At 38.6% G+C, this 22,255-nt stretch overlaps 1 protein-coding gene across 1 annotated transcript in view; it reads left to right on the top strand.

The window, feature by feature from the left end:
- Positions 1-1,444: 1,444 nt before the first annotated feature.
- Positions 1,445-22,255, top strand: part of stard13b (StAR related lipid transfer domain containing 13b) — a 72,761-nt gene continuing 51,950 nt past the window's right edge. The window contains exons 1-5 of the mRNA XM_015036853.1: positions 1,445-2,549; positions 5,212-6,196; positions 9,822-9,965; positions 11,192-11,338; positions 17,597-17,630. Of these exons, the coding sequence (XP_014892339.1) occupies positions 5,324-6,196; positions 9,822-9,965; positions 11,192-11,338; positions 17,597-17,630 (1,198 nt within the window). The 5' untranslated portion in view covers positions 1,445-2,549; positions 5,212-5,323. The remainder of the gene's footprint in view (positions 2,550-5,211; positions 6,197-9,821; positions 9,966-11,191; positions 11,339-17,596; positions 17,631-22,255) is intronic.

The following is a 22,255-nucleotide window of genomic DNA, read 5'->3' as shown; positions in this document are numbered from 1 at the left end:
TCAAAATGCTGGTTTCAGAACTTGAAATTTGCAAGTGCAAGTGATTGTGTCAAAATAAAACCTTCCTGAAATGAGACATGGAAAGATTCCAAATATAGACAAACATGTTAAACTGAGTGATAAAAATTGTGTAAAAAAAAGAGAGTGTTTTTAAGCTTTGCTATAAATTAATAAGCAAACTAACTAATTAACCAACTAACAAATTGTTGCACAAGTTTTGATGCTGTGTGCTCTTTTGTCATGAACTGAGTTTTCCATGCTTCCAGTAAAAAATGAGCAGTGAAGGAACTGGAAATTGATATTTTTATTACTTCAGTAAATCAGTCAAAGCGGACCTTAGTAAATTTTTTCGCGTTGTGTGTGTGTTTCTCAAGGGGTTGAAACTGAGCTGAACCACCTACAGATTCCAGGCTTTTGTTATTCATCTCTGCTAGTTTACTTCCTCTTAGCCGTAGGTCCCCCTGAAGTTTTGCTTTAAGAAAACTATCATATAAGTGCATTTCTTCAAAAACCCTTAACATGTTTCATTTAATTTACCACCACAATGATGCAATATTCTTTTGTATGTAAATTTCCCTTTTGAAGCATTATGCTGCCATCACCACGGTAGACCACCTTTACAGTATTCACAGGTTTTAAACTTGACAACCATTCTTGTTGTCTCTGAACCCAAATAGCTCAAACATTTTCTTGTCAGATGATCAGACTCAACCCGAATGCATTTCCTTCCAGCATTTCTATATGCGGGAATGTGCAAAATGAATCATTTCTTGAACAATGTACAATGGTTTCGCTCTCCATTATTGTTGTTGCCCCTGCTGTTGCTGTTTCAGACTTGTCTCCTTTAAAAGCAAAGCCAGTGTTTTTCTTGCCAGTGAGAACGTCCAGCTGTGGTTAAGTTGAGCTTTTCTCACTCCCACTGGCCTTGGACTTGTTACCTCTACAGCTCTGATAGATTTCTCTTTGTTAGGCTTGTTCTCTCCTGTGTTTCTTTTTCACTTTTTCCTTCTCATACAGATGGAGCTGTAAAATTTGCCCCCCCCCCCCCCCTCTTTCTAATACAATAAGCATGACTGGCAAACATTTTTTTTTTCCAAAATCCCATGTCGTCACACTTACTTGTATCGGCGTAATCAAGTAAAAACAAACTAACTTTTATGCAACCACTCAACAACTTGTGCGTTTTCTGCAACAATTTCATACAAAAGGGGAAATGTAAACTGATATATCCAACAAAGGCACCAGGAATGTCTTTCACTTTGCTCAATAAATCTTGCCTTGCACTAATACTATGAGTTGCTAAATAGTTTTCCATTGTGTCACTGCTGATTTGTTCCATAGTCGTCTTTTGCAATTTTTGTATCTCAGTTTTTAAAACACAAAATAATCTCATGAAAAGACATTTTATTTTATAAATATGTAACATTTTAAGTAAAAATTTCTCATGAGTGCTTGATTCTCAAATGAAACCGGTGGAAACAAGCTTTATCATGGCTCATTTGCGCATTAACCCATGAAAACATGTGCCCTAAGTATAAACACTTCAGATATTTTAACATGACAAACTTGCAGTTCTCAGTCTGATCCACCTGAACTGCCATGTAAAATTAATTTAGTTAATTAATTAATTCAGTACTGAATATGTATGATAGAACATCTGTCTGTTCTAAAAAATAAATAACCAATCATCTGACAAGAGCTCCTTTCCCCTTATTTTTATAGTATTCCCTGTTGCTTGAGAAATCAATCATGATTACTTTTCCTAACACTTTACAATTGTTTGACTTTGTGCTGTTCTAGACCATAAAGTCTCAATAAAATGCATTTGATTGTGTCTTAGCCATAACAAAAACGTTGAAAAGGCTCAAGAGATATTAATGTTTTTACTTTATTTGTAATGTATGTGTAAGGTTTTCAGTCTTGCCCTGATAATTATGGGACTACTTAAATATTCATAATGTCATGGAGGCATCTAAATGTCAGCTTGTGAGGTGAAACATGCCTCAGACCTCTTGTGAAGGTGACATCCTCCATGTTTCTGTAAACTACGGTGCTCCACGTTAATCTCCTTGGCCTTTAAAGCATTCCTCTCTCCGCTGTTTTAAAGCAAAAGATCGCGACTGTGGTTCCATCTCGTTCCTTCAAAAGTTCAGCCATTCCTTGGAGCCTCTCTGAGCGTCCTGGAAACTTATTTCACCTTGTCCCTCCACAGTGCCAACCTCTGCTGTTGCTCCCCTCCCTCTCCTCACGTCAGCCTCTGTCTCCTTTCTCCTCCCCTTTTCCATCTATCAACAAGTACACATTCTCTCTGCTCTTACACATATTCTGAATGGCGTAGTCACTGCTTGTTGATCAGCCTTCCCCAAGGAAAGAACATGAGGAGGCGGGGGTGACAGCCAGCTTGTCAGAGTGGGCCTATGGGAACATAATAGTGGCTCCTCAAGGGTCTGCCCGACTCTCTTTGCTTACAGGAACCAGCCTGGCTGTCACTGTTTTGCCATGATCTCAGTGACACTGAGCAACACAGACATCCGTTTTCCACTTATCAGGTAAGTTTTGGTCTGTTTTTGTTTTCCTTTAACGTGACTCAGATGCATTATAGGAAAGAACCTGCTTAAAACTTCCTCATCTTCTTCTTTTTTTAATCATACCTGGCTGAGGTTTAGCGTTATATGCTATATGGTGTTTCTGCATGAGGAGACTTGTTCAGGACCTCTCTGTGGAAAATTGAACTTGAAGCTTTTCTAAGTAAGTTGTGGTCTGGCCTTGGCAGTCAACACACCCAGTTCATTTTCACCCTGTGACTTCTTGTTTTCATTTAAATCTGCTTCGCATTCACCAGGGGATAATGAGACCCTCTTTGCATATGTTTTTTTTTTGTTTTTCTTTTTAACACAGGGGTTTCTTAGAGGGGAAACTCTCTGCATACTTCAGATTCACCATGTAGGGGCAAGTTTCTTGGAGGATGGCAAGCAACTGTTTGTTTACTTATAATGAAACGCTGCAACAAATTAAATCAGCGTGTATGCATATTTTTGTAGCACAGTCGAAAAATACTTTGTGCTTTGCTTTTACTGGAAAGCAGAGATTTAGTGAGTTTGTTGTCATTCAGCAGTTTTCACATAGCAAAAATGACTGATTTTTATTGCTCTTCAGTGTTTTCCACATAACATTTAACATTAGTGGTTATAATATAAGATGAATATTTTCTTATAGGTTTTGAAATCAAACTTGAGAGACTTAATTTGCTTTTGGAGACAATAGTTTTTTTTTTTTTGTTTTCTTGAAAGTTTCTAGCTTCAGCTCCCCTCTTATCACATCTCAAAATGTTCTCTGAGAAAAAAAAAATGTTTGTGGTTGAACAAGATGATAAACCTCTGCACAAGCGAGATAGAGCAACGCAGTGTTTGATTTTCTACATGTACTTTGGAGGCCTCAGAAACTGTGGAAGGTGAGTTTTAAAGGACAGCCTAATGAAGGGGTAAGGTGGATGCTAACCGCACTCGTCCGGGGACATCTTCTGCTCTAATGAATGGTGTAAAGTGCTGTAAATCACCCGCTGTGGAAGAGCAGTAAGATTCCTCCGTGCAGTGATGTCACTGCTCATATGTGAAGCAGATCCAGACATGAACAGTTCAGTCTGAGCCAGATGTTGAGTTTAATTTCCCTACACACTCTTGGCTGGATTGACATGTAATCAGAGGTGCGCTTCGGCTCTTCACACTGAGACTTTGGTAATTGTAGAAGAGAAAGAACTTCAGGATACATCTGAGGATTAACGCTGCCTTGTAAAAGTATTCGCACCCCGTTGGTCTTTTCATGTTTACAATCATAACATTTAGTGAGTATTATTGAGATTTTAGGGGATAAACCAGCACAACACAAGCTGTGCATAATTATGAAGCAGAAGGGACGGGAATAGTTTTCAATAGTATGAATAAAACTGAAAGTAACTGAATATATTTATATCCTCCCTCCCTTTACTTCGACACAACTAAACAAAAAGTTGGAATTTATGGGATAAATTCCAACTGTGTGTACTTTAAGCTATGTAAATACAGCTGATATTTATGATCATGATGACCAAGGAAAACATCAAACAGGAAAGGATAACATCTTAGGGACAATTAAAGCAGAGTTAGGATATAAAACAAAATCCCAAGCTTAGAGCATTTAACAGAAAACTGTTCAATCCACCGTCTGAAAATGTAAAACAAAAAAAATGGCACTGAAAACCTGGCAAGTTGAGGCTGTCTGCCAAGGCTGACCGGCTGATCCAGGAGAGCAGAACTCTGGAGGAGCAGATGCTAAATGACTCCACTCAAGTCCCCTTTTGAGCACAAGTGGCTAAATTTTAGTAGTCTTGACAAAAGCAAGAAACAAAAAGAAAGCAGACATAGTTAATAAATTAATTTGAATAACATTTTGATTTGCCTACATCTTTGTGAAATGCTCTTCTAAATAAAAACTCCACCTTAAAACATTTAAAAAAGTGTCCACCTTTCCCAACCCTCTATGTTAGTAGTCCAAATCTGTACTGTTGTTGAATTGTGAAAGCAGGATGTATAATATTATTTTCAAAGATTAAAAAAAAAAAAAATCCCACATGCCTGACTTTGGAGATCCCTAGTTTAAATCAAAGCATATTCATGAATTAGAATTTACAAGTTAAAATCTTGATCTAAATCTTGATTGAAAATTCATGGCAAATCTCGAAAAAATAAGTGTTTACACGCTTTCAGTCTCATTTAGCTTGAGTTACTTTCCAAAAGAGAATGGGCAAAAAAATATACTGCTCAAAAAAATAAAGGGAACATTTCACTTTAATTTTGTGTGTGTCTCCAAATCCAGGCCTCCATTGGTTAATAAATTTGATTTCCATTGATGATTTTTGTGTGATTTTGTTGTCAGCACATTAAACTTTGTACAGAACAAAGTATTCAATGAGAATATTTCATTCATTCAGATCTAGGATGTGTTATTTGAGTGTTCCCTTTATTTTTTTGAGCAGTGTATATGTATATATTTTGATATCAGAAACATGTAGGGACATACTCAAAAATACTCAACTTTAGCAGTAGCAGTAACTCTGGGGTTCTGAGCACAAATGTAAAATATTCAGAGATCATTTTAAAACTTACCGTTTTGCATCTATTCTGTTGATATGATCTATATAAAGTGTCTCATCTGTTTTACTTCTCTTTCTTTCAGGCTACCAAACAGAATATATTTTTGATTAAAAAACATGGCCATCATCCATATAAAGCACAAATACCTATGGATTTACGTTTTGAACTATGAGTAAAACAAAAGAAAAATAACAATGGAGACTCCACATGATGCGAGTTTGGAAGAACATCAGACAGCTTTGGGCAGCGTGACCTTTTCTGCCCAAGAATTATCTACAGAAGATGAGGATGCTTCAGAAAGAAAAGGTCAAAGGGGAGACGATCTTTTCCCTTCAGACCAAAGACCACAGTTGGAACCTGGTGGGGAAATACGTGATCTAAAGAAAAGTTTTACCTGCGTCTGTTACAACACTATGGTCCTCAGAGAAACGGTGTGTTTTCAAGAACCCACACAGGTCCTTCTGGATGCAGCTCCTGGAACGTCTCAGCTTCTTGTAGAAAATTACCCCTCCATATCATATGCTTCAAACGAAGACTGTTGCCTTCCACCTCCTGCTCATGCAACAAAAGTTCAGTTAAGTCAATTTGCTCAAAAACAGCCTGATCATCCTCTGAACCTTTATTCTGCATCTGCACAAGGAAGCTCGGAGACGCTGGAGCCAAATTCAAACGGATCCATCATCAGTCAGGCCTGCACATCCACTCTGGAGATCCCTGCTGACCTGCTTCCTAAAATCTCTGACTTGCCACATGTCGTGAAGCAAAGACCAAGCACCATCACCTTCTCCACCAGTACCGGCTCCGCTTGCGTCAACAGCCATGCTTATGGCTACGACAGCTGTGATGGGGAAGAATCGTCAGAGGAGGAGAGAGTGAAGTTTAACTTTAAGCATGAGGACGTGGGGAAGGGAGATGATGATGTGCTCCTGGAGTGGCCTCATAGTAAAGATCGCCATATGACTAAAAGGAAACAGAAGAGACGAGGCTGTTTGGAGCCACAAGCAGACTCTGCGTGCACACCCAGCACCTGTGGTTATGAGGCGGAGGAGGAAATAAGCAGCAAGGAGGTATGCCATTAACAGCACAATACTTTTTTTTGTTTCAACCTTACATTGCCTTGCAAAAGTATTCACCCTCTCGGAGCCTTTCGCTATTATGTGATAACAGCCACAAGCATGAGCATTAACAACAGTTTCTTATGAAAAATAAAACACAAAAAAGTAAACTTTTCAACTTTAGAATTTGTCTAAGCATTTAAAAACATTTAAAATAGATTTTGAGGTGACGTAACTTCCATTGGTTCTTAGAAGATACTAATGGAGTCATGTTATCATTGGAAATAGATATGAGGTGTGGAGGAGTGTACCGACTTCCCATTTATAAGTGAGAGACAGATCCAGGAGGAATTCAAGCAGCTTCTGCTTTATTTCCCCTCCCATAGCTGTGGATTGAGTTTGATGAAGCACATTGGACCACATTAGCGCTGAACTTCACCGTCCATTTCTGGCCTGTCTTCTTCCTCGCCTCCCTTTCTCTTTGAGGTGCGCCTGTGTCCTTTTCACATGACCTCCATTTCTGCTTTTTTTTATTTTTTATTGCCTATTTAAAAGCTTACGCGAGCTTTCATAAGCCTGTTGTAATCCATTATATATATGCCTTGTTACACCTTGAGGGAACATAGCCAACATCACATACCTGCCATGCTTTTTATAACGGTGAGAGGTAATGCACTGGTACATATTAACCTCTCTGTATGGTGGTAGGACACTGAGATAACACCGGCTCTACACGTAAATGGCACACAGCTCTGAGCGGGTCGTTTTGAAGAGGACAGCAAGAATGCAAGGAATCGAGGGAGTGTGTAGTAAATATTATCAAAAGGAGTGCAGTAAATGCTTTCCATGCCATCACACCACAGACCGTGTTAATGCTTTTAGGCTGAAATGCAAAGTAAACGAGAGCAGCTGTTGCATCATTTTAAAGGAGCACTAGATTCTTGAGCTATGTATATATTTCAAAGTAGATTTTTTTATTTATTTATTTTTTTCAAAGCAGTCATGGTTTATCTGGAGGAACAGCAGAAAATCACAGCTCAGGTGAGATACTATAAGTGCACATGTAAACTATTAATTGTGCTTTCAAAAAAATCTGGCCTTTATTGGAAGAAGGCTTGGAGAAAGTATCAAGCACCCCTGTTTGCAGTCAGATAAGAACTAAATTACATTTTCTGAATGTTTGTCAGAGTTGATTGGAAAACTGATGGAGCAAAATACATAGCGAAGTCCAGGCCCAAATCTCACTGGGAATTTGTAGCAAGACTTGAAAATCAATGTAATGGATGAGATTCAGCCACCTGACATTTGACTAATTTTGCAAAGAACAATTGGCAAAATTTCCATCTGTTCATGTGCAAAAAGACAAATCTATGAAACTTTCAGCCTTAAGTACAGAGAAAGTTCACTGTGCAAAGCATTCTCTCGGGAAGGGATTTCACACTTTTATTCCTTATTTACAAAGGTATTTGAAAGCCATATATCCGTTTTCTTTCACTTTACAAACATACACAAATAAACTTAATGATATAGCGCATTATGCTCCAGAAGACACTAATACACTGAAGTTTAGAGTTGTAAGGGAACAAAATATACCAAAATTTAAACAATATTATATCAACACAGTCTTCTGAGATGGGAAGATGTAAAAAAAATAAAAAACGACAAATCTGTTATTTTTAAAGACATTCAGTAACAAAAAATATGTGCTTCGGCTTGCCTTAATTTTAATAAGCACAGAAACACATGGTTCTGCCATATTTGATTTTAGTATTCACATAAAACTTTAGGATCATTTCTGAAACAAGCTGAGGATGCAGTTGTCCCCATCAGCCATGTGAGGGCACTATATGCACAAGGTTCCCAGTCCGGTCACCTAACGTCTTCCTTTACAGTTGAACTCACAGATGAATAAAACAAACGCATATCTTTCACATATTCCCCAGCTCCCACCCATACATTGCTGCGTTCACATGCTGCTTCGCACCGTGGGGTATTGCCAATGTAATTTATTCCCTCAAGCCTCCAGGTAGCCTATGCCCTTTTCGCATGACCGCTCGCTACATTGGGATACCTCCATGGTGATCTCTGGCACTCTCAGTGGGTGGCACAGACTAGGCACTGAGCCCAGAGCTCACACACTTAACTCCTCATTTCCATCTCAAAGCCCCTATGTTGGGGTTCCACAATGTGTCCAATTTGTGCTGATAAAGTTATAGTCTCTTCGCTTTTTGTCATCCCCTGATGATAACATTGCATCTGTCTCATGGAATGACTCACACCGGCTCAGTTCCCATGGCAGTGAGCCTTTGCGCTACTCCCAGGGCCAGATATAGAGGAAAGGGAACGGAGAAATGAATTGAGGGGAGAGTCTCACTTGAGCGTCAAAGCCCCTTCTGGTATTTCTCTCATTCTGAGGGGAAGTGTCTGCATTCCCAAACAGCACCTTGAGGGGATGTCACTAAAAAGATACTTTGTAAGTGCCTTCCAGATTTTGCTTGACTGCGGGCCAGAAAACAGGGCATCTGTTTCTTGTGTTTCTGTTTGTCTGACACCAGGGGTTAATTAGCAATCCGGCTCACAAGATCCATAAGCTTCCTCTTCTTATATGTTTTCAAGCATTTGGCTTAGAATCTTGAGCTTGGTTTTCTCTCAGCAAGTGTTATGTACACATTTATACTTTATCTATAAATTAAAGAATTAAAATAGATAAAATGATGTATCATCACTACAAATCAAAATAGTTCTCAGTATTTTTTACTTTGTTTAATTTCTTTTAGGGATAGTTTTTTTTCCTTTCTTCTAGGGTGAATGAGAATCCTTTTTATTTGTAAATAGACTCAGAGGTTTGGACAGATAAATATACTGATCCACTGTTACACATATTACATTCCCTAGTCAGCACAGAGCTGGAAAGACATACACTGCAAAATGGGAAACTTTATTTTTTTCCTCTTGGTGACCCAGAGTGATCTTTAAGACCCGTGAGGGCACCAGGGACCGGACCGGGACAGATTTAGATCATTCCTCAGGGATTCAGTGGAAGGAGGTACTTTCTCCCAGCGCTCACTTGGTCAGCTGACACTGGGTGGTCCAGTGTCAGCTGAGTGGTGACTGGTCTGTTGCTTCCTTGCTATTTAAAGATAATGCACTAAGTTCAGTATTCAAAACAATTTCATATTGAGGAGGCTTTCCAGTTAGAGGAAATCTGTCAAGGATCTTTCATGTAAGAAGTCATACCCCTAATGTACTTCTTTGTTGAAACTGTATACTTTTGCAGTTGTTGACTTCATTCAATATAAAAAAAATAGATTCATATTTTATGAATCTATGGGAGCCAAGCTGCCTACCATGTTAGGTAGGCAGTTTGGCTAATTTAGTACAGCCACTATGCTAACAAAAAAAACAACAATCAAAAATAATAACTACCAATTTCTTTGTAATAAAAGGGCTATTGCTTCAAGATAGTTACTGTGTTGTAAATATTAACAAATGCAGGATTTAATTATTTGCAAATAATGCCAAAGAAGCAGGAAAAATGAAACCAAACTGTCGTATTCCCTGTAAAAGTTGTGATTAAGTCTAACTGTCGCAGTGTTTGACTGACCTCTCTTATCTGACCTTCTCTGATTACCCCCAGGAGTCTCCACAGGTCACGTCTCCATGGTCTGAGTCAATGAGCCAGCTCATGAGGAAGCTGGACCAGCTTAAACAAGACATAGAGGAAGCTCTGAGTGCAAGTTCATCATCCTCTGACACGCCTTGCATTGCGCGCAAGAAGCAGGTGAATGTCACACACTCTCAGTATATCTGCTGTCATTGCGTGATTGAAGAGGTTGGCCGTATATTTTAAAATCACATAGCCCATGCGTTCTTTGTTTTGCCTACAAGCGCACAGAGAATTAACAGGATGTACCGGGACACTTTTCGTAAGAAATTCATCAGACCTCCATGGGTTAAATCAGAATCATGACTGCACTTTTGATGCTTTATGGTGTGCGCAGTCATGGCTGATTCTGCACACATTGCTACGAAGCCCTTGCTGCATACTTTGTCATGGCTTTTAAACTTTCTTAAATCAATTTAGTTTGCTCTGCAGAGAACAAAATCCAGGCGGATTATCCAAACCTGCGAGCAGCTGGTGTTTGGAATTTCATGTCCATCACCATTTCTACAAGCGTTCCACATTATTTTGAGACTCCATTAAGACCTGTGAGTTCAGTGAGTAGTCTCTTGCAGGCCCAGTAAATGAAGGGGTACAGTAGATTTCTCTCTTGTGGCGTGTGTGACTTTTGCAGTATGATGGTACATTCTGTGACAAAACAACCTTCGTGTAGTGAAGCAATACAGAGCGTCTAAATATCTGTCTCTGTCTGTTTTATGATGTGGACCCTCGGCACTCAGATGTGATATTTGATTCTAAAGCCTGACGACTGCAGTAAGAACAGACAGTTATTGTACTTTCAATGATGCAACAGGGGGAATGAAACTGTGTTTCCAAAAGAAAAAAAAAAAGACCCCAGTCTCATGGTGGCGTGTTCCATGAAATATCTCTCCAGACTTAGTGTGCAGGAACAAAAGTGGCCTTTTCAGCTCCTTATGCGTGTCCTGCACAGAGGAGCTGTTGTGTTAGAAAGGAGTTTGTATGATTTGGTCTATTAGGAATGGTTCAGAGAGGCTTACATGCCTCCTAGGCATCTGCATAACCATCCCAGTCATTCACTACGACCTGCTTCAACTAATGGCAGGAGACTGGCAAAGACAAGACGTCTTTACTGGGATACTTGACAAGGTCATAATCTCTGTTCTCTCAAAGGAAGATCTGCATATACAGCCTTCTTTGTGAAGCTCTGTCAAGTTGAACTGAGAGTGGAGACTTCTCTTCCCCAACCGCTGACCTCAGCCTGTTGTTTTCTTTCCCCCTGCCCGTTGTTGCGTTCGTCCTGTCCTCGTCTGTTTGGCCACACAGAGACAGAGCTGGTTTTGATTGTTGTTGTGATGTTGTTGCAGTGGGGTGCTGCTTCAAAGTCCTCGCCGAACCAAACCCAAAATGACACAGTCCTCCAAAGAGCAGACAGAAGGGAATGTCGGCGCCAAGACACATCTTCTGCTTCATGCGGCTCGTCAACGGGGACAAAAGCAAGAAACAAGAAGATGGTAAGTTGCTCTAAAAATGGTTTCCGGCTCCAAGCTGACAGCTGTTTTTTTAAGACTTATGGGACTTTAAGCTGTTGTTCTTTTCAAGCAGCAATAGACAAGTCCTTTTTGAAAGCTTAGCTCTGAATGTCGCCTTTGGTATTCATGTCTAGGTGCTACTACCTGGTAAGAATCAGCTAATCAAAGCCTTGCCTATGTAGAGCTGAAATTGTTTCTCCAAAATAAAGGAAGGTATGTGACAAATAACATATTCTCCAAAACCTCTTGAACAAAGACTACTGTATAATCTCTAATATGTTTCGCTACTGCCATGATGCTTTTGATGCATTTTTGGTTCGAATATTGTGTATTGAGAGTAAGATTGGAATTTTTAGTGTTATGCGATGCAACAATTCACTACATTTCTTTTGTCATGAAGTGCCCCCAAGTGGTTACGTAATTTTTAGACAAATTAATCAAAAAGTATGTACTGTTAGTTCAAGCCAAAAGCATTCAGAGGGGAGTAAATATTCATTAGTGCAGACAGATTGTCTGCATGGCCAAGCATTAAAGTAAGTTATATCGTTGTCAATGCTGCAATTTTTAAATTGCATTGATTCTGTATGAGATGCACATCTTAGTATTTTACAGCTGAGAGTAACTATTGCCCTATCTGTTGCAACAATGTCACATGCATAGGAAAGCAATGCTGAAGCCACGTTTGACTGAGACATGGATGTCAAAACTCAGTTCTCAGCTGGTGCCACTGCACCGTTAGACGCATCCCTACTTCGCGTCAAATGGCTGAATTACCTCCTAAGCATGCAATCTGAGTCCTGGACATAATTACTTTATCCAGATGTGTTCAAGTAGCAATAAATCTAAAAATTGCATCATCCTGGCTTGAGAAAATTAGTGTTTGAGACCACTTGACTCTGGCATTGAATCTTCATACACAAGGGGTCTTAAAATAATGTTCTCAGGGGCCAGCTTCTTGCAACTTCAAGACGTGTCTGTGCTTCAACTCACCTGACTTAACTACCTAATTATTATTATCATGAAGTGAAGCTATGTATTGCTTCATTACATGTTAGGTAGGCAGTTTAGCTATTTGATTCAGGTGTGTATGACCAAGGATGAAACACCAGCCTTCGAGAAGTGGTGTTTAAGATGCCTGTAAATCACTGAAATACAAGACAGATATGCTATAGTCTAAATAGGGTATTAAAAGGATTTTTCAGTCGAGTAATTGAAAGAATTCGGGGATGTACGGAATGAAATAATTTGTAAAGGAAGATGAACTCATCATCAGATATTTCAAAACTTTGTGCATAAAATGCTTTCTCTCGCAAGCTGCAGTGAAAAATGAGGAGCTTGAGACAAGTAATTTTAATTATGTACCAGTATATGTTTGATTCCAGTTACACTTAATGATTAAAATAAAATAGCCATGGCTCAGCGTTGGTGAATGTCCCAATTGTCGAGAGAAAACAGGTGGCTGAAAAATGAGTCTTCAGTAAAGAATATTTACCAAAGAAATCCTACAAAAACAGAGTCCGTTGTACTGGCATGAGTGATTACATATCAGATTATGCATAGACATGAAAATACAGAATACAACTACTAGGGTGAATGAAAAGCACATTTTATGGGGTCCTGAAATTTATTTCTGAAACTTAACTTTTGAATGTAAATTATGCCTGATGCTAAACGGTTTCCCTTCCTGTCGGACTGCCACTTCAATCTGGGGTCATAAATCTCTGCCCAATGCAGCAGTGGAGTGTTTGCAATTAAAATCCGTGAAATCAGTAACAGAAACGACATAGCTGCAATTAAGCCTATAATAATCTACTAAATGCCAACATTTATGACAATTTCATTGCAGTCAAGCTTTGAAAGTGAATTAAAATCACTTCTGTTTCACAAGAATTGGTAATAATCCACTTATCTTTAATAATTGAAGTCTGCCAGATTCAACCAGAGAGACATCTTTAGCTATCTCCCACTTAAAGCTCAACTTTTAGTTCACAGTCAATTCCTTTGCTTTTGGTTTTTGGAGTAGATATCTATCAGTTTTTTTTCTGATTTGGTCTAAGTTTCTGCAACTGAAACTCGGGATGGAGGATAGATCTCGTTGGTTCCTGAAAATTTCTTACAGTGAAAGCACACTTATCATATTTTACAAACACAAAGTAATGGAAACTAGGGCTGTAACAAATCACTGAATGATTCAAGTACCTTGATTACTAAAATTCCTTGAGGCAAATTATCTGCCTCAATATGTTTTACTATTTGGCGAACTGTGTTCCACCCAGATGATTATTTGTGTTGCGTAACACACTCACTTCCGCTTATGAGTTGTTGACAAATGCTAATAAGGGTTACAGATATGAGTATTTTAGCTGAGAACTAACTTTGACTATAATAGGGTTAAATCCCTTTCAGTGCTGATGCAATTTTAGTCATCCTATTTTTAGTAAAAACAAAATAATTATATTAAGACAAAAAATAAATAAACGTCTTGCCTATCAAGAGTTTGCTTCCTGAGAAAGTTTTGTTTTTATTGTCTTGGCAGCAATGAATCGTACATAAGGGCCTCTCTAATCCATATGGAACATCTGGAAGCAGCCTATGATAATGTCATACAGTCTGATTCAGTCTTGAAGTCTGAGAATGGTGGACAAGCTCAGACTGGTAGAACTGACAGAATTGAAAGATGTCTTGTTGATCTACCTGTAAAAAATGTTTTGCAACATGTGGTCTTTTTGAAGTTTAAAATCTGAAATTCATCTCATTCCATCCCTGAAGAACAACTTCATGATATGCAAAATGTTTTTGTGATGATACAGATTGTGCATTGTTGAATGAAGCTACAGTACATACTAAGGCTTGTTTCTTCCCCAAATTGGGACCTGCAGAGGAAATGTAGAATGCCTTTCAAATAGCAGGAAGAAAACCACAGGTCTTTCAGGTCAAAAAAATATCTTAGCTGTATAAGACTCTACTGACTCTACTGATGACTTAGTAACTTATGAAACTAGTAATAGCTCTTGAATTTTTCCAAATTGTGTCAACTACTTCAAACATCAGTATATTTTATTGAGATTGAGAGAAATTGTGCAATTGTGAAGAGGAAGGAAAATAGTATTTGCCTTTTAAATGTGTTTAGCACATAAAATCTTAAGAGTGTGGCATGGATTTGCATTTAGAACCCTCTCCGCTCCTGTGTGTTTTACTCTTAGACTGGTTTTGTCACTTAAACTGGTGGAAACATGTTTATTTTAGAAGACGCGCATATAAGAGTGCATCTAAAATCAATGTTACATGTGATGCAGGCAACTCTAACCTGAACAAATTAAAAGTGGAGTTTGCTTATGGAAAGTAAAGCTTAAAATGTAGTTTGTACGAGGCACTGCAAGAAATGTCTATGGCAATACCATGAAGAAAACGTGTCTTCTTAACTAGAATACTTTTACCTCAGGTGTGATGTCAAACCCAGCTCGGAGTTCCCACTTCCTAGGTAACCGAAATGCAGCATAACAATGTCATTAGGCAAAATTATGTACTCTAAGAAAGAAAATCTCTTAAATTTTATTTTAACAAAACAAACAAACAAAAAAAACCAGCTAATTTCAAGACACATGAAATGATCACAACATGTGATACATCTGCTTGGATGTACCACAGAGTGGAAAATTTCATCAATAAGTTTTCAATAAATAGCATTAAAATGAAATGTTGCGGTCAAAGCCAGCACACACAATATATATAAAATACTCATAGTTTCCCCGTTATTGCTGTTCAGTGTAAACTGTGATTCCACTATTAGTGGACGGAGACATAATCGGGTTAAGTATTCCTACGTTTAGTTGCTGTTGACGGGGACGGGCATGCCAGTCTGTCAGCTGGACTGACTGGTTCTGTTTCCGCCTCTTTGGCTTGTCACTGTGTGGGGACCGCAGCCATCATTCACCCGCACAAACCTGTCACACCACATAAACATCCTTGTTGATGCAGGCAAGGGGAGAGTTTTCCAGTTGCATAAAAGCCCCCGAAATAGGTCCTCTTCTCCTCAGTGAAGGATGTCACTTTTTCCAACCTGTAACCTTTGACACGTGTCATTCGTCTAGATACAGCTGGCCTGAATTGGGGGGGACGTGTGTTTAATGCAGGTCAGATCTTGAGATATGCTGAGATGATATACTTTCTGCACAGAAAGAATGGGAGAGAAGACCATGCCAAATCCATACCTCCTCTAGGGTGCAACATCTGGTTTCTGACTTCTAATCTTCAGAGTTTATTTTTGAGTCTGGGACTGACGGAGGTTCATGGAGACTCCCTGGACAGAAACCTTTAAAAGTGCAAAGATAATAATCCTAGTTGTGTCCCAAGTGTTTAAATCTGTGATGAAATTCTGCCAGACTGGCAGATTGCACAATCATTAAAGAGGGACATGTTGTGGCTATTGCTCTCAGTCGCTATCTACTTCTCTGTGTTTTTAAGCACATGTAATATTGGAAACATAGAAGTGTGAGTCAGATATTTATGACTTTGTTTTTCAGTCTCCCAGAAAGTTGTTTTTTGAACCAAAGGGGCTACTGAGTGGTTGAGGCAGCTACCCCTGGTGGTTCATCTCCTAAACCTGTCAAAATGTGTTCACTGTGGCAGCTTATTTGCTTTTAATCTTTTTCCTTTTAAATAAGTTACAAATGGCATGCCAGCGGCATTGTGTTCTGTGACCTCATTTATTATGTGGCCCAAAAGTGTCTAAGGCTAACATTGAGCTCACCCAAAGTTCACCTATCTTCATAAATTTAGCTATTTGGCTCATTGTTGTTTTTTTTTTCTTTCTTTTTTTCTTTTTTTTTGCTAAAAGAAGAAAATGAAATGGTTGGATGCTCATCCAACCAAACAATTGAATACTGCCAACATTTTTGCTTTCATGGGAGCACTGGTGATTACATCTCTCACTGCCAATGCAAAATCATTTAACTTAGAGAATTTTGTCCAAATTAAAGTGAAAAAAACAAAAAAACAATCACCCTGGTAAATTCAAATTGATTTCCTATTGTCTGTTATGATGAGGCATGTGCAGCGTTGCAGCCGACCATCCTGGGAGGGAAGAGGTCCCAACGAGCAGCATGTGGGTAAATCAGAACATCATGCCACAGAGAAGAAACATTCTGGAACTCTTCCTCAGAAAAAAAAAAAAAAAAAAAAAAAAACTAAACTAAAAACACTGTTGTTGTTTTCCGGGTTGCATTGCCTTTTTAATTAACTACAAATTTAACCACAATCACATGAGACATCTTGTTTTTCTTTTTTTGTTTAAGTTACTAGAAAAAATATGCGTTATTTTGAAAAAGAGCTAGTTTACATCAATACTGTTTTTTCCCCCTTTTTTATTTAACATGCCAAAATCATTTTAGTGACACCATCTCAAGAAAATAACAATCAATATTCACAATAAATACTGTTGGATGAAGAACTACTGTAGTGAAATTATATATAGATTATTTCATGTCCGAGTTTTGGGTTCTAAGTTTTAATTTCCAAAAATGGGTTAGAGTAGATGATATTTAATGTCATGACTACAGAAGACAGATTTGGAAATAGTACACAAAACAAGAAATATTTGAGTTGAAATGAGTCTTCTGACGGCTTTCTATACCTGCCTAGGTCCTGCATGCAGGATTTCTAGAGACATGCTGCCTATCTAGTGGTCAATGAGTGAGATTAGAGCACATCCTGGACAGGTCATCAGTCCATCACAGAGCAACACGGAGATAAACAGCACAGACAAGCATGCACATGTGGAATCTCACCTAAGTGCTATTTTCTTCTGGTTTTGTAAGTCACCTGCAGTACAATAAATAAAAGAACTGCAGATAAGAACCTCATAATGCTGTGGCCCACAGCATGATTTTACCATCTTACCATTTTATGTTTTCTTTTATGGAAGAGGTTAATCAAAGATTGATCAACCTTATAGTCCATCTAAACCAATGTTTGGACTAAAGCTTCTGTTACAACAACATAAACTAAACACAAGATAGACCTCAAACTTTGATTTCATTTCTGAAATATTACCTATTTTGCCGTATCACTGCAAGCTGAGCTGCTAAATAACGCCACCTCTGCGTTATTTAGCTGCTGCTGTGGGAAAGCTGTATTGATTTTGTCATCACAGCACAGATTGCAGCCTTGTTGAAGAATGCAGGTACGTATCGGCTCCTCAGCAACAGTTAATCATATTTTGCTTCTGTTTCTGCCTTGCAGATGTTTCATAAGCTGACCATAGCAGCTGGTGCAGGTAAGATGTTTTTTATTCTCTTCCAGAGGTTTTGGGATGTGATGCTCATGTTGCTTTATAAAATGTTACAGCTCCTGCTGCTGCCTGAGTGTAGAGAAAACTGGAGTTGACCTCTAAACCTTAATGTTTTTTGTGGAATTTATTTTCCACAAATGTGCGCTTTTTAGGGAGAGCTGAAAGACTAAATATGTATCTAATACCTTTTTATGCTTTGAGCCTGAGACTGATGGGCAGGGTGATTGTTGGGATAGCAGACAGTGACCTTGGACAGCTGCTGGAGAAAATTTAATTATCAAGGGATTGGATAAATGGATCTAAGACAGAGTTGCTTTTTAAATAGATGGCTGGCTAGTTTAACAGGAAGCCGCAGACATCTGCACATTTGCATTTGCAACAGTGATGCTGAATGGCTGTTAAGGTACAAATGATTAACTAAAGGAAAAACTGAACAGAAAAAGAAGCTTCAAATCGATGATGGCTGTGTTGATTCGAGTGTGTTGGCATCTGTCTCTATTCACCGTGACTGAATCATTGATCAAAGACAGGCCTGTTATCTAACGCACTAAACTTCGGCGTTTAGAAACTGTGAACAACTGAAAATCATTGAAATCTAACAGTGTCTTGCAAAAGCACATCCATTGCACTTTTTCAGATTCCAATATGTTACATTCACAAATTGTATTGTAATGTATTTTATTGTGATTTTTTATGATCACAAGGCAAGATGGTGCATGGCTGTGAAGGGAGTCTCTAAGAACAGATGTTGCAAAAAATGTACTTAGGGCTATCGCAGTAAAGGGGACTCAATACCAAGTTACACCACACTATTCAGATTTTTGCTTCTAAAAATAAATGATTCATACTCTTCCTAATTCGCAGTTATATACAGCTTTGTTTCTACCTCCTAACACCCGGGAATATGCTTTCGTAGCTGTCGATGTCATGAAGAAATGTGAAAAGATTAAAGGTGTATGAACATTTTGGCAAGGTGAAGCGCATGACAAGGTCAGATCATTTAAGGAATCCCTAATCTCGGTGTCGTACTGTAAATTAAAAGCTTAACAGATTATTAAAATCTCCCTGCAACTTAATCCCACAGTGTCCCCTGGCCTGCCTGCTGGCATTGCTCAAGCTCCAAACAATGTTGGTAAGATTGATGGTCACAGGTGTCTGCTCTCTCCCTCCCAGCCTGGTGGAATGTCCAAACGCACATTCTTTTATTTTAAACGCCTTTCATATGGTTCCCGCTCACAGGGATGCAGTTAAAATTAGGCACCGAGCCAGATCATTGTTTCTGGTTTGCTGAGGGGAAATATTTGGCCTGCTGTGATGTGGCCCTTGGGGGGGCAGCTGCGGGAGTTGGGTGGATGCCATTTTGGACTCAGGTTGCGATCTCACATGACCTCAGTTGTGCGTGATGCTATCGCACAAATGGAGTAAACAAGGCAAAAAAAAAAAAAAAAAGCCAAAACAAAAAAATCGATACAATATTTATGGAGCAGTTAACTAACGTGAGGTCTGCTGCTGAATTATGAGATCTTTGCTGAGAGTTTCTGCCAAGTGATTTTTTTTTTTTGATCGGGGGGGGAGAAGAGGGAAACTGAGATGTTTATCAACATACTTGTATAATTCTATTCTGATTATTTAAAACCAGATCGCAGACCGTGTCACTGTCAGTTTCATTTACTTTGAGAGTAAATAGATTATACATGTGGTCTTAACCTTAAACGAATGATAGAATGACTTGGAGATGAATAACGCTATAATATAAGGACAAAGCTGGCAGAGAGTCAGACATATTAGGTGTGATTTTTTTTCTTCTCTTTTTCTGGCTGGATTTTACGGCTGAGCTGTCGAAACCTCTTTTAAGACATGATTACGGGACAGCCAGATGGTTCTCACTATCGACCATAATAACACTGTCCATACTGTTAAGTTGATATTGTCCAGGAGGGAGAAAAAGAAAACCCACATTCCTGAAGATGAATTCCAAAACAGCAAAACAGCTGCAGGAGAAGAATTGCTGTTACTATTGAGGTTCCTAAATGTTCAGTTTTAGCTTCAAGCAATGGTTTTCTTTGTTCTAATTTCTCTCTGAATCATCATTTTTGACCATCTTGATCAGTGCTTTGGTCAAATTCTTTAAAATGTTAACATACTGTTTTGCTAAGCTATTCATACAGTTTTTTTTTATTGCATTATGTAACATTTCAACCCCAAATTTAATGTATTTCATTTGGATTTTGTTCGACTGACCAATAAAAAGTGGTAAAAAATTTTTACAAAAAGAAAAAAAAAATGTAATAGTGTGGTTTACAAACATTTCAGTCACCTAATCGGTTCATATTATACTTTGTGTGTGTAATTTAATTTCAATGAAAATACAACTTCTCTGGTGATAAACATTTAAAAATGAGTTAATGAATTGTAACATAAAACATGAACTAACATGTTCTAGTAAAAAAAAAAAAAAGGTGCTTTTAACCTTCTGAACCTAATGTTTATCCTGAACCACCCCCCAAAATATAATTATTCAACTGAAAAGCTACGCCTGGGTATCCGCAGAAAAGATGTGCATGCAAGTTTGGAAAAATGCCCAAACCTCAATTTAAAAGGTTTATTTTCTGAAGACATTACTTAACGTCAACGTTAACCCAGCGTCTTTAACTTTTCAGCACATGAACAGCCAAAGGTTCCTCATTTACTCTCACACTGTGAAATTTATCTAAGGAAATCTATTCCCCACAGCCTCTTTAATTTCAGCGCAAAAATTAATGGCTTCCTCTGGTGATAGGAGGCAATTATGTTCATGCATGAAAACCGGCTGTCTTGACATTAATCTTCGAATTAATGAAACTTCAGAGGCAACCTAAAGCTTGGATTTCTACAAGAGATACGAGGCATAGATTTAGGATACAGAATCAAACATGCGCATGCTGACTTAAATTTGACTAACTTGATATTTTGCAGTGATTTCTCCATAGATAGCATGCATTTTGCGAGCGTTCTGACACATTTCAGACATTAATTTAGACCACCAAAATGAATGCGACGGTGTCCAAAGAGAAGCAGCTGTGCAGAACTGAACGAATTCAAATTTGCATAAATACATGCTCATGTGCTTTGTTATGATAAACATCACCATCCCACAGCAAGTCAGTGGGGAAATAAGACACGTGCAGCTTAACCAGCACTCTGTGGCCCAGAACTGTCAGGAAGAGGCTTCCCTCTTGGCCTCTGCGGTCTCAACCAGCCTCCGCGCATTTCCCCAGATCTTCCCTCTGAATAAATATGCTAATCTACTCTCAATGTGGAAATCTCAAGCTGCTGATTAAAAGTAAAACAAAGAGGATACTCTGTGAATCCCTTGGAGACTTCTGTCTGTTTGTGAGGAGAGGAATGCAAAGCCCCTTGTTGTTCGGACATAGTGCACCAGCATTTGGCTAAAAACGGAAAAGCTGTAGAAAACGTGGAAAGAGCGTGTTTTAGCTTTTCTTTTTAATCCATGGCAGTGAGTGTGAAATGTCAGCCAGTTATTATTGATTACCAAGAAGAACTTTTGTGCTTTTTGTCAATTTGTATTTTAGGGTTGCGTTCTGTCTTATAAGCATGTTTCGCTTCTAAGTGAAGCATTTTTGGCAGAAGGGAAAACCAGTGGACGGAAAAGTGAATCTTGGACATAAATATTCTTCCTCAACAGCATGTTCAATGCGTGTTTTCTTCTCAGTTTGAAAAAACAGCAACATTTTTGTTGCAGGAATGATACATCTCTTAATAATTAGGCTGCTATGCGCATGATTGTGATGGTGGAAGCTGGACTGTTGCTGGATCAGTGGGCTATACTTTTAGAAAAAATGGCCTTTTTCTAAAGGCACACTGCAGTGTTTTCGAATTTAGTTGAATTTCCCTCTTGCAGGATCGAAAAGGAAATGATAAAACAAACCCTAATTGTTTTTGATAACTAAAGCAGCATTGTAACTAAAACACTTTGACATTTTACAAGTTTTTTTGAGGTATGTTCTGTCGTGACATTTTCCTGTACAAGAGCTGCTCTCCCTGTGCCTTGACTCTTCTGATGTGCCCTTTGTGTACACTATCAATCTCTGTTCCAGTTAAGAAAGAAAGCACCAGTGGGTATTACATAATGTCTGTGTCTTAGCAATGTCGTTCGTTCTGTATTTTGCCTCTTGTGTGCGTCTCAGCTGTCCTTAAAGTTCAGGGCTTCAGTCTTGCTAAGGGTCACTGACGGCGGAGGCCCACTGTGACCTCCCACAGCTGCAATCTCTTTCTGTCTCTCTGGAGTCCTCTAAGAGACTTTAATATAAACATCCCCAATGCTCCATCACAGTACACTGAGAGCAGAGGACATGGTCTGAAACCTCATGAGAAAAAGAGAACGACACAAAGAAATGAATAAATGTGAAGTGCCTGAAAAGGTAAAATCTATAAAAAAAATATGTGCCACATGTGATTCTGCTGTGAATACTTTAGAGGACCATTTTAGACTTCAATTATGAAAGCAAATCTGATTTTCTTTTCACCTCTACCAGATTTGTAGATGATTTTTCTGTCAGTTTTTCTTTGCAAAATAGTTTAACTCCATTTTGATTTGTTGAAAATGATCA

This window comes from Poecilia latipinna, unplaced genomic scaffold (genome assembly GCF_001443285.1).
Source record: "Poecilia latipinna isolate Pla-1442-1.1 unplaced genomic scaffold, P_latipinna-1.0 Scaffold383, whole genome shotgun sequence".
Lineage (NCBI taxonomy): Eukaryota > Metazoa > Chordata > Actinopteri > Cyprinodontiformes > Poeciliidae > Poecilia > Poecilia latipinna.
The sequence above is the reverse complement of the archived record's forward strand: the minus strand, read 5'-3'. Positions and strand labels throughout refer to the sequence as shown.